General features: G+C 50.6%; 1 protein-coding gene across 1 annotated transcript in view; it reads right to left on the reverse strand.

Moving 5' to 3' along the window:
• ZFHX3 (zinc finger homeobox 3) overlaps positions 1-13,610 on the reverse strand; it is a gene marked incomplete at its 5' end in the record, with an annotated part of 92,005 nt that overhangs the window by 73,824 nt on the left and 4,571 nt on the right. The window contains one exon of the mRNA XM_080351825.1: positions 11,751-12,247. Coding sequence (XP_080207951.1) covers positions 11,751-12,247 — 497 coding nt within the window. The remainder of the gene's footprint in view (positions 1-11,750; positions 12,248-13,610) is intronic.

Raw genomic sequence — 13,610 nt, forward strand, 5'->3', positions numbered from 1 at the left:
AGTGCTGCCCTGGTCTCTGCGGCTGGCACAGGGACACCAGCGCTGGAGGAGCCAGCCCTCAGCCCTCGCAGAGGCCGCAGCTCTCGCCACGGGCACAGGGACCCCAGACCCAGGAGGCTGGGGACGCCTCAGGACCCCTGGCGAGTGCCCGGGTAGGGGCTCTGCCAGCCCTGCAGGCACCGGGAGCCCCCGACGTGGCCGCCGCTGCGGGTGCTGGAGCTCCAGCGGCGCAGCCGGGACACCGTGCCAGGCACGCTGCTGCCGAGAGGCGAGCGCTCTGCTCCTTCCCCACCAAAAACCCCGAGGCCTCCCGCGTGTGTGCTAACCACAGCCCTTTGAGAGGCTCATGTATTTACAAACTGAGGCATGTTGAAATCAAAGGGGATACCATATGACATAATTCACATTAAAATGTCAACAGGCTGACAATTTATAGAGTCAATCCACTGAAGGTGGGGAGAACTAAGACGTGGTAATTGTTTAATTCCCGCTTAAACCAACAGCAGCTTTACCTTCAAATGTGGTACAATGTGCAGGGCCTTCCAGGCGCGCTGTCAGGCAAGTGATGCCAGCAACTGGCACTTGGCCAGTAATTAGATAACAGTGTTAACTATTTATAGGCACTTCCCACCAGCAGCGAGATGGGATGCTGCTGGGAGAAACACAGCTCCAGCACACCCCACAGCAAATATTTGCCATCAGCACCAGGACAACCTGTTTTTCAGGAAGGTGAGTCCCTCTGGCTGGGGCACGGGAGGTCCGTTGCCACACCCCAGCAGGCACGGCACGGCACGGCACAGCACGGCACAGCACACCTTCTGGGGAGGAGACAGCACGAGCCGCCAGCTCTGCGGGCACTGGCTGGCAAACCTGCCTGCGCGCCCCAACCCCCAGGGCCTGCAAACACCATTGCAGAGAAACAACCAAGGTACCAAGTGCCCCAGCCGTAAATTACTCTAGGGCACACGTGAACTTTTTACCGCAGGTAGATCACAGCAGCTTTTCCCATATCAAATATATTGTGCTGTGCTGTGAGACATGACATCTGGGCCAGCTCAGCTCGCTGACGTCCCCTGCCCACAGACAGGCTGCTGGCGACATGTCTTGTAGCTGCAATAATGCATAAGGAAGGCAGGAGAGAGAATTATGCACCACTGGGAAAAATTTTACCTAGATAAACCACAGCCAATAAATTTTCTATAAATGCCAGCTAATGCTGTCCCTTTGAGAGCAATGGGAAGGGACTGCGTGGACTCCAGGGTCCCCTGCACAGACTTGCTGTCTGTACATAAACAGTAACACCTCATTCTCTCTTCTACCTCATTAACTGAAACGCATTAAAACAAGTGTGCATTGGGAGCAGAAAATGAGACTGTTAAACCAAGCTGATATAATCCTCATCAGCTGTGGGAAATGAGAGCACATCCATTATGCTGAATCAAGTGCGCCAACTGTGATTTACCGATAACATTAAGACCCCAAGAAAGATGCTCTTTGCCCTTGCCTGTGTCTCTCCTGCCTCTGTCACACTGGGCAGCTCAACCTGCCGTCCCCAGGACTGTCTTGTGCGCCACATTCAGAGCTCTGGGGTGACGTTCCCCACCGCAGCACCCCCACTGGGCACAGCGCTGCAGTCCAGCTCTGCTCAGCACTGTCCAGGCCTCCTGGCCCCAGGAGGCGTCTGCCCAGTAAGAAGCCTGGAACCCTCTGACTCCACTACTATAGAAGTGGAATAAAAAGCCAAGTAGCCAGCAGAGCATACACCCAAAAAACAACAAACCCAAACCTGGATGTTCACACAAGGGCAGGGTGCCTGGGGTGATGGACACTTGCTGTGGCATTCACACCTTGCCTTAACGTTATCAGCCCACACAACAGCACAAAGGGCAGAAAATACAGCAGCACCTCCGAACAAAGCCACCAGCACTGTGTCATTACAGGTGGCCCCAGGCTGGCAGTCCCATGCAGCACGAGCCAGAAACAGGGCAGTCTCAGCAGAGGTGACGAAAGCTGTCACATAGTGACCTGCAGCAAGGGACCAGCTCTGCACAAGGACAGGGAACTGCTCCCTTCTCCTGGGGGACAAGCTGGACACGTCCCTGCCCTCACGAGCAAACACTTGCTGGAGATGTTGGAAATAGGCTCATTTTTCTCAGCACAGCCAGCCCAGGGAAACCCTCCCCGCAGCACAGGAGGAGCTGGCTGCAGGAACTGCATGGACCACTTCACATCAGACAGCGGCTTCGGGCCCCCCAGCAGCCTGGGTGGAACCGCCAGCCTCCCCGCACAGCTCAGCTCTCCAAATTCCCTTCTCCTCGGCCCAGCCATGCTCCCGGGCAGCAGGACAGGGTCTCCGCTCCCCGATGTCTCTGCTTCGCCTCCCTACGTACAGCAGGAACGTAAGCAACCGCTTTGGCACTCGCATCTGCTATTTCAGGGGTTTTAAACCATGTGTAACTATTAAAGGGTTTTTGTCTCCGAGTGCCGTCGGTTCGCAGCACAGTCCAGGCTGGGCTCTGCAGGACTCAGTTCCCCCACAGGAACCCCAGGGAGCGAAGGGGACACGCCAGGTCCAACCTGCAGCTCCTGCAGCCCGTGCTGGCATTCTGAATGGGGTCCATGAAGTCTGTTTAACCAGCATGACGTGTGCAACAGAATCACAAAGAAACAGGCATTTAAAGTGACATCTGTTGGATTAATTAGCTGTGTAATTAGCCTCCCCTCTGTGGAGATAGGCTTTGTTACTGCTGCCTGAAACTTCCCCAGGTGATTTTCTTTGTAACCATCCCTCTGCAAGCCTGAGAACCAGGAGTGGGTGGGACAGGACTGTGATGCCTGTTCCAAGAGAGTCAGAACAGTCCCAAGGCCACCAGGCAGCTGGAGGGAATTAAACAGCAGCAAGTCAGAGGATCTGAATGGCCACATGAACGTGGTGAAACCCACACAGGTCACAGGCATCAACCCTGCAAATTCTGTACCTGCAAGCGTGGGACGAGAGGAAGGCATAAAATCAAAATTTTTACATTCTGTCCAATTAGATCAGAGAATGCTGGCCCCTGCCTCCCGCACCACCTCCCACTGCGCCTGAGCCAGCGGGGGAGCCGAGGAGGCTCCAGGAGCCACATGGCACAGCAGCGGCTGCACTGGGACCTGCATCACCACAGCGGCTCTGCTGGGCACCAGAACCCCAACTGATGCTTGGGACAACGAGGAAACCAGGATCCTGGGATTAACTGACTGCACTGATGATTCAACAGCCACACAAAGGTACCTTCTTAGAAAACGAGCACCCTGCTTTAAACGCAGAGAGGGAAGGAAGTAATCACGGCATTCATTTCTGGTGTCAGGAAAAAAGTAGCTTAACAAAGGAGCTGTACGGCAGCTCCAACATAAATCAAACTGGTGCCTAAGCAAGTGTTTGTACTGCAAGCTGATCCCAGCAGCTTTTCCCTGTTGTGCCACAACGGCCAGATTCAATTCCTCACAGCTCATGGGAAGGTTCAAAATATGGTAGCAGGAAGGCAGTTTTAGAGAACGATGACACAGCACTACCCAAAGTCAACTGACACCAGAGCTCATCATCTTTGCTCTGCACAGACACGCCGAGCCCCTGCCAGAGCCACAAGGAGCTGGGATCTGCTCCTTGTGCACACCTCAGCACAGCGTCTGCAGCCAGGGAACAACTGGCATCTCTCAGGTTTTACATAAATATCACCTACCAGGCAGCGGTGCCATTGAAGATGGTGCAGCTCGGGGCCAGGGCCGTGCTCCGGCAGCGGTTGGGTTCGGCGCCCTGGCGCTCTGCCCGCAGCTCTGCGGCGTGGGCAGCAGCCTTGGCACACAGACAACGTAACCCGGAGACAAGGATCTTCAAAGAGCGGCAATGAGGTTTACCGGAGCTTGTCCAACTGTACCCAAAGGCACAACTTCCAAAGAACCTGTTGCACAAGTGTGACTTATTGCCTAATTTGAGTTGCAGAACTTGATTGCACACATTACAGTGCAAGGCCAGAATTTTTAGGACTGGCAAGTAGGACCAAAAGAACATTACGGTAATAAGTTATGTATTGTGCATACATTATTTATTGTAATTTAATGAATTCCCTAAGAGATACCAAACATAGAACCTCCTATGCCACTTCCACAGTACAATTATTTTGGGAGTTTAACTGTTACAAAATTTATTCAGGAACAGCTCAGTTATCTCAGGAGGGAAGATGACAACACGCCTTGTAACCTGGTTGCACTGACAGAGCCCAACATGTCACACAGAACAGGGTGGGGAAAGCACCTTATGGCCTCCTTCCCAGCTTGCAAATCAACCCACTGTCAGAGATGGATAGTAATGAACAGCCATCCATTATTTAATAAGCTCATCTTCAAAGAGCAGGCAGCTACGCTGCCGTCACCTGGCCAGGACTGATCCCGCGGCGCTGAAAGGCTGACCCGCCCCAGCCATGCAAAGGGACTAAGAGCATCTCCCAGGACTTGCAGGCACGTGAGGAGGAACATGGGCACCCAGATGGGAGCAGAGGGTCATCAGGCAGGGGACTCGCTCAGGCACAGGCTCCAGCAGGACTTACAAGCCCTGCACTGCAACCCCACCCTGCAGAACTGTCCCCAAAGCTCGGCCGCTGCTCCACCCGGGCCAGCTCAGTCCCACTGCTTGTCTCCAACTACACACATCAGGTGGCTGCAAAAGCATCAGGATGAGAGCCCTGACAAACGCACCGGGATAAGGCCCTTGACAAACGGGCCTGTTACCTGTCAGAACAAATCTCAGGCCAGCTCTCCTGACGGGATCTCCCGCCGCAGCGCCAGGTCTGCTGGCAGAGAGCAGGTGGACACACACAGCTCTGCACCAGCCTGCGCTCACACCGGCCCATCACCTGGAGAACAAATGCAGGTCTTCTGCATTTCCACCACACTCTCACCCTCCGGCTCCCCTGCAGAGCAGCAACCTGGCACACTGGGACAGGAGGGACAGCAGGTCCCCGAGCTTACACCACCACAGCACGACCTGCTAGAGCTTCTGTTCATGGCTCAACATTGGGGCAAGGACCATAACTGCCTGTGCTCACCCTGACAGTTCGTACAAGCATCCTCTGAAATGGCAGAAATTCCTGCTTTGAAATTTAAATATGTATCACATGTTCCAGAAATACTGACATAAAAAAAAGAACCGTAAACAGACAAAAATGGCATCATACATGGGAAAATGTCGCACAACGTTCCCACTGCTGCCACCTCGTTAAAATAGTGACACTTTGCGAGAGAAGAGTTGAGGTCCAGGACAGCTCAAGACACCCCTCGCTCCAGTGTCAGCCCTGCCAGCCCCCAGCCCGGGACTGCGGCAGAGCTGGGACAAACTGCCCCTTTCGGCACACGAGGATAAAGCCTGGCAAGGTGTCCTTCGCTTGTTTGGGTTTTGTTTGTTTGTTTTTAACCAATTCTCACAAATATTTTGAACTTGAAGTCCTGTTTGACAGAAGGCTTTGCTGAGATGCTTTGGCCAACTCCTGGCTCCTGCAGCCGAGATCACTCGCTCCCCTTACAGCTGCTGTCTCCCTCAATTGCTATTCAAGTTGCTTTCACAGGGCGGCTTCTTCACCAGGCTGTTGGCTGCACATGGCTCAGTACTTGGGGGAAAACCATTGAAAGAAAAATCTAAGTGACTGAAGACCATAAATAAAACATACAGCAAGCAGTGCTGTGTATTCTCAATAGTTTTGATTTCAACGCTTTAAAAAAGCAGTACAGACAAAGTGGTTTTTGATCCTATTCTAACATACTTTATCATCAAATATTATACCTAAAGGAAGGTAAAAACCTACTTCTATGCCAGGGTGATGTGCTGGAGCAATCTGTCAGAGCAAGGCGCAGTCCCAAGAGGGGAGGTTTCTGAAAGGGTTAAACGGATAGTGAGTGGTTTTTATATTAAAATACTTGGCAAACCCAACAGGATGCAAAAGTAGAACCAGATCATGAGGGTTCATTCCTCCTTTAATTGACTGTACTGTGAAAAGCAGTTTTGTGTAGAAGCAAAGTGCTGCTTGAATTTCTGGAAGGCGGGAGGAGGCAGAACAGAGCTCGGGGGTGTGGAGGGTCTGGGCGAGCAACCCCGTCCCAGGGCTGAGCTCAGCCCAACGCACACGGGCTCAGTCCAGCCCAGGCTGGAGCTCACACAGCTGCTCCAGCTGGGAGTTCAGCAGGGCTCAAAGTTCATTCCAGATTTAAGCACGCTTCACTTACTAAGCTTATCTTTCATTATGAGTTTATCCAAGACTAGAGGATGGCAGATTTGAATTAAAGGTTTTGGAGACCAGCTTTAAAAATGACTTTGTGGGGAGACTTAAATGGGTATTTCACTTGTGAAGCTGCTGTTGGAATTTTAACTTAAGACATTGTAGGAAATCAGCTAAAATTCCCTTATACTCTATAATTTAAACAGGATTCTGGCACAATTTGTGTTACTCATGAGTGTAAGTCAGAGCTCTGACGCTGCATCTGTAGTTCAAAAGATAAGCTTGCAAAAATAAACCCAAAACACACAGAAGGCAGAGACTGAGTAAATCAAAGGTTAATACAGCTCTAAATCCTCTGTAACAAGCACAACAGACTCTTTGTGGGCAACTTTACTCTAAGAACCTTAAAAGGCAGAGAGCAAAAGAAGTTTTTGACAAAAATCAAAACCCAACCGCATTTCCTTTCACCTACGTTAAGTCATTTGGGTATTTCAGAGCTGAATCACGCCGGTGACTCGCCGGGCCGGGCTGGTCCCACGGTGATGGCACCACCGCCGCTCACCGGCAAGGACTGCGGTCACGTCTTGTGACACAGGACAGACAGACCGACCAACCAACCTCTAGGAAGCGCCGAGCCAGCCCTGCCCAGGCTGCCCCGCTCTGAAGGGACGGGCACCCTTCTCACCCATACGCCTGCTCGGACTCTGCTTGCTACCGCTTCTATCCATCCGCTGAGTTCATGCTCTGCAGTTTCCGGCACACAGCACTGCTACAACTGTCCCACCGCAGGCACAGGTTCCTGCAGAACCCTCCGGTCCCGGTTCTGTCCCTAGCACTTCCGCCTGAGACGCCTCTGTGGTTTATCCTGCAGTTCCCTGAAACACAGGCGAGAATTCACTCCTCCTCCCCTCCCCATGCTGTGCTCCTTCTTCTCTTTTCCTTTTTCTGTCTCCCCTTGAAATACTTTCCTATTTAATCATGTTGGACTGTCTGTGGACTTTGGCAGGCTATCCCCCCGCTCATTTTCAGCTTTTTCTCATGAGTAGTATACATTTAATACGAGCACCTAACGTGATTTTAAGTAAATCCCCTGTGACCTGCACATATCACACCCTTTTAATTTCTCTAACAGTAGCTCACCCATTTTCACGTAGTTTTAACTTCAAATCTAGATACTATTATGGTAAATGCTCTTTTTGCCTGTTTCTATTATATTATGGAAGGACACTGAATTTGAATGCATTATCATTATCATTCAGTAGCTACATCTCATACAATATTTCATGCATCATCTGGAATTAAAAACTTTTTTTGGATTTTCCAACAAGTTTCCTCCAGTTGACACTTGAGTCTCCAGCGGTCTGGTCTCTGCAGCACACGCTGCCATTACGTTTACCCCACGTGCAGAGCACCAGCTGAAGTCTCCTCCAGCACTTTCTACACTGCAAGCTGCCAAAGACATCGCAGCCACCATCCTGGTCCGGTACCTGGTGATCCAGCCTTGTCCCCTCTTCTTAACCAAGTGATCTAAATCACTGCTGGGAATTCGATGGTATTTTAGTGGAGTCAAGTTAATGCCCAGTCACCCAGCTCCTCTGTCACTCACCCAACCGCATCCCTGGGGTTTCCTTCCTTCCCACCAGTTTTCTCAACTGCCTGTTGGATCAGTATCTTGATTTCAGACGCACAGCCCCACCACAGCTCTTCAATTAACGCTGCACAGAACATGTGCTTTTGGTTTCGGTCTGTCTTGTGTTTGTACTTAACTGGAACCATAAAGCTTGGCTCCCAAACCCCAGCATAGCTCCACATCTCCCCGCAGTCCCTCCAGCTCAGCCTTCCCACTCAAGAGATGCTCAAACTCCTGCTGCGCCACTGAAGAGGCAGGACAAGCCACAGGCTGCTGGGTTACAGCCGCACCTCCTGCTTTCCTTTCCACAGGTCATCTTCACTTCTTTCCAGGTCAGCAGAGAGCCACAGAGTTTCATCACTGCTAGTATCTCCAGTACTGATATTAAGGGGTCATTTTTCTGCACAGTCTGCATCTCCTAGTTAACAAAGAACCTCTATGCAGGCCATCAAGTAACCCAAACCCTCTCCTTCAGACTCCCTATTCCCTAAAAAAGTTAACTCAGCACTCGGAAAAACTGAAAAGGAAGACACTGAATGAACTCATTGAATGCACTCATTTGGCAGTCTGGTCAGCAATGTGTTTCTTCAGTAGTTCTTTGTTTAAACTTCTTCTGAGTTGCAGGTTTTAAACTGGGGATTTTCAGGAAGTTGTAGGAAACGTCCAAACCTGGCTCTTGCCTGAGCAGATTAATTCCTTCTGGAAATTCCACCTGTGCAAGAGACGCCCGACCTCTTCCAGATGTGGGGAACGCTGCTCTGCTTTGAGTCTGCTCTCGTCCTCCGCGGTCACGAGGAGACAGGACTTGGCTTCTGTTGCCGTCTGCCTGCACTTGTCAAGAGTGCGTACAGCCTCTGCCTCTCCGCTTCCAACCACCAGACTCACCACATTCGTCAGGCTGTCCCAGCCAGGAGATGAAGGCTCTTCAAACCCGGCAGCTACCTCCAGCCAGTACATCTACCTCAAAAACTTAATCACACACCTTTATGATGGTTCTTTTGCTTTTCGGGTCATGTCTCAGAACACAGAACCCACCAGCTGCATGCAGAGGATGCACAGTCATGGTGAGAGGCACGAGCACCGCGCTCCGCCGGTAAGTGCAAGATAAATGACAGGATTTCCAATTTAGTCGCAGGATTTTAGGGGGACAGTAGGGACTCAGGGAGAAGATAAGAATAGAGGAAAGATTATCAGATCTTCCAGTTTCTTGTTGTAAGCAAGGACCCTGCCCCGGGAAGAGGCCTGACACCAGCTATTGCAACGGCAGGGGGAAGATGGCAGCAGCAGCCCAGACCTTCTCCTCGGGCTCTGGAAGCATTACAGGAGGAGACTAAAAGGTTCACCCGCTGCAGGCTAACAGTGCCTCCAGATCACACTTTTTGGCAGCAAGTAGCACTAACAGAAGTGGCTCTTGGGCAATGCAAGCAGCCAACAACATGTGATTTAAAAGGAAAACGGCAGAAAGCAGAAAAAGGAGGATTGTGTGTGATAAGCCTAGTGCGCGCTCTCACCCAGCAGCATCTGGAGAGGATTTTCTCCAGCAGGCAGGGAAGAACTCGATTACATCCAGTTAACTGTGCTCTAAACTGATTATGCATGTGCCAGGCTAATGGATTACATTAGCAAGAGGAAAAATAACATCCAATCAATCTCAATTTACTGCAGACCACACCAAGGCCTGAGAGAAGAGCAGCCGTTCTGTGAACTCCCCCACATCTCCGGAGCACAGACAGGGCCGCTCAGCGCCGAGGAGCCGCACCGGGGCCGCTCCATCCACCGACGGGCTGTCCGTGAGCCCAACACCAGTTCCCGCTATACCGATCCAGCTATCCGCTGTCCCCTGCTACGGACTTTATATAGGCACACGAGAAAGCTAATATATGGACCACACCACAGACTGCACGACTCTGAGGTGTGCTGCTCTCCATCTGGTCTCTCACTGCTTTCACCTCAGAAGCGACGCAGGGCTGTCTGGCCCCTGATGAACCTGAAAACCAACCATTCCTCTTGGCCTGTCTGAAGAAGCATTTCAGGAACCTTCACTACAAGCACCTACAGCTGTTCCCAGCCTGACTCTGGTGGAGGGTTTTTCACTTCCCCCTGCCCCGCTTTCCCTCAGAGGAGAGAATTCCAGTGCTGACTGCTGCTTTCCCAGTAGAAACCACTGCAGATGAAGGATCTAGATAAAGATTTTTTTAAACCTTTGCAATATCTATTTAAGAGAACAATATTATGTGTGAAAACACATCATAGAGCTTTCAGACAACTCTTTCCTGCCCCAAACTGAATTCCACAGGCAGGGGAGATTCAGTTTCCCAGCCGGCTTTTTAAAGTCTCCCTGCGACTCTCCTGCCTTCAGTTTCCAGTTGATTTTACTCTCCCAGGTCTCCTGCACATCTGAGAACAGAGGCTCATGTGTAGACCTGACCATTTTTAGAGACAGACTGCGCTGCATTAGGCTGGATCCCAGCTGACAATGGCAAGAGCAACGGGTTCAGCAGCCTTGGCCTCAGCAGCAAGTTCAGCAGATCCATATTCCTCCTCTGGGCAGCTCCCATCAACCACAGTTCAAGGCAAACCTCCTATGACGCTGCCGTTGTCCCTCTCCTCTCTGAATTTGCTGGAACTGCTCATTCCTAGGGAAAAATCCAGGAGTTTTGCAATCTAGTGTGTCTGCACTGTGATGTGGATGGACTACTGTACAGTTCAATGTCATGTTTTAAATTCACATTACACAAAGAAAAATATTCAAATAATTAAGCACAAAATACAGCCTGTGTGTATGTAAACTTATATTAAAAAAAATATCACCATGTTTCAGGGAAAGGAGGAAGAAAAGGATGAGGACAGAAAGAATATAAAAAAACCCAGAGAGAAATGAGAAGACAATGAGTGGGATAGCACATGTCAATGGAAGGTATGCTGCTGCTTAGATTTATGGCAATTCGTACCTGATTGTTCATACTAAAGCCATTATGGGATGATTAGAGAAAAAGGTGAAGCTTTAAGTCCAGTGAAAATCAATAGAAACGTCTGGAGCAATTCTGCTGCACGAGTGAAAGGACTATTTACTGTATCCGGAGCTCCTCTTGGGTTACAGCCCACAGGGCTCAGGCCAGCGAGGGGAGGGGGTTGCGAACAAGAAAAGAAGTGAGGAAAGAGAAGATGGTTATCCAGATTAACAAAAGACACAAAATGAGGGGGAAAAATAACAAAAATTAAAGGAAACAAGATGGCAGCCACAGTGCAAATACTGTGGTGGACGAAAACCTGAAACACCTCCAGATACAGTGTGTCCACATGCACAGTCAAGTACATACACACACGGGCTCCTCTTTTAGCCTTCTCCGTTCTCCAGCCTCCAGCAACACTTTCCTTACAGACACGGCACCATGGGGCACAGAGCACCAGAGCAGCGCACCAGCTGCCTCTGCCTCCGTCCCCTTCCACGCCAGGACGGACGTGCTTCTGACAACAGCACAAACCTTTGAGTGCTCGTGAAGAATCCCATTTGGGTGAACAAACTGCCTTACAGAAAAGAGACAACAAAAGCGTGGCAAATACCACCTTGCACAATGTTTTCAGCAGCGACTGTTGAAATTTTGTGTGGAAGTACCACGTATATGCAGTGCTATAGGACACCCAAGTCCCCACTGAAGCACCTTGACATGAACACCTGTTGGCCCAAGGCTCTAGCAGCCACGGTTGCTCCCAGAACGCAGGCTGAGGAGCTGTACTGCCAGGCAAGACTGGGTCCTGCTGGAGAGCTGAGCAGCTCTTCTCCAAAGGATCATAATCCACTGCAGTTCAAAACAGATTTTCCTTTGTTCCAGCACTTGGGCAATGAAGGAAGATGAAGCAAAGCCAAGCCTTACCTTATAGAGCTTCAGGCTGGCCTCGTGCCTCGAGTTCACCGTGTGAAGACGCAGCTTCTCTAGACTGTTGGTGTAGTAGTCACACGCGTTGCATTTCAGATGTACTGGGTTCCCAATGGCCACGCACTTCAGCCTCCACTCGTTGGCCTTGCCACCCTCCTTGATATGTGCTACCAGCTGGTATTTCTGCACATGCTTGTCCGTCTTACAGTGGAGCTGGAAGTTCGCCTTGAGCTGCGTGTTGTAGCGGCACAGCTTGCACTGGTACGAGTCCCCCATCACCGCCTTCCACTCGTCTTCGGGGAGGCTTCGCTCCACGTTCATGTGGAGGCCCAGCATGTCCAAATTGTCTGTAGTGAACTTGTTGCACACAGCACACTGGAAGAGCTTCAGCGATGGGTCATTTGTTTGCGTGAAACTCTCACCCAAGTTCATGAGCTCCTCAGACACCAGCTGTCCACCACCTAACCGCATGTCCAGGGGGATCTCTCCACCCACTGCATAAAGGAAAAAGGGGAGAAAGAGGTCAGAAAAGCTGAATTCTTTACTCACAGAAGAGAAACACAGAGCAGAACGTATGCTGTGCTCGGTGCAACTCTTGCACTCACCAAGTGCACAACGAAAGCCAAGCGCAGCCATCCGCTCGCCTGCTCCTCTGCACTGCCGACCAGCACCGCGTCTGGCAAACAAAAGCAACCGCAGCCGGTGCACAGGACTGGGAAAGGACCACGACAGCCCTGGAAACCCACCTCTGAGAGACCCATGAAAGGCGGCAGGAAAAATACTTTGTACAAAGTTTCAGAAGACAAAGAATTCCTTAGTGCTGCACTGAAAGCCTCCACGGCCATTTCAAGAACAGCATAACACGTTATCCTATTTTTATTTCCCTACCTGGAGAAGCAAGAAATGTTACCTCATGCAGTACCTGGGCACAGTACCTGCTAAATCCAACAAAGGTCAGAAATGGCAAGTCCCAGCGATGGCAGCATGACTGCGAGGTCACCCGCTGCCCTCGGAACCAGGCAGCAGAATGTGGCAAAGCACCATCTGAAAAGCACCGCCCCAACACCACTGAATCTCATCTCTTGTGCAAGGGTGCAAAGTGGTGGGCAGTCTTCTAAAAGCAGTGTTGACAGACGCTTTGTGTGCACAAGGAAAAGGCAACCACTATTAATGATGAGAGTACAAGAGCGTGTCAAGGAAAGCTGGCAGGACACTCACTGTCTTTAAGTGTCGGATCTACTCTTCAAAGCCAAAGCTCTTCACTCACAGTAAATGATGCAGCAAGCTCTTATTTAAATCAGAGAGCACTTTGGAGGTGCGGACAAGAGAGACTTTCTTTTTCTAACATTAACTTTTTATGCCCAAGCACAGAGACCAACCACCAGCCTCTCCTCAGGACCTTTGCTCCACCTTGCTCCCCTTTTCCATTTTTAAGACATTTAAGCTCCTCCTGCAGCTTTTTGGTACTTTACCTCGATCTTGCGTCATAGCTCAGCAATCTTATTAAAGGAACCTTCAGGTCAACAGCTACTCGGTCAATCAAAAAGAGGTTTTATTTCCTTAACTTTTAGTTTCCTATGTTTCAAGGCACACAAAGTTCAGGCAGAACCACGCTGACCTTTCTGAAAACACATAACCAGAGCTGGTGCAGACCACAGCTCTGGGCCGGGTATGTGCTACTGTCCTTCCTGCAGAAATGCAAGACCACTATGTTCATCGCAGTCCAAAGCAGGGTGAACTGCAGCTTAAAAAACAACCCGAATGCTGAGCTTGTTAGAGAAACAGCGCCTCATTTCCATCAAGCAGATCTGGTGCTCACACAAAGACCAGCACGGGAAACACCCCCTGCGTGTACTG

The sequence above is a fragment of the Nesoenas mayeri genome, assembly GCF_963082525.1.
Source record: "Nesoenas mayeri genome assembly, chromosome: 12".
NCBI classification, from domain to species: Eukaryota; Metazoa; Chordata; class Aves; order Columbiformes; family Columbidae; genus Nesoenas; species Nesoenas mayeri.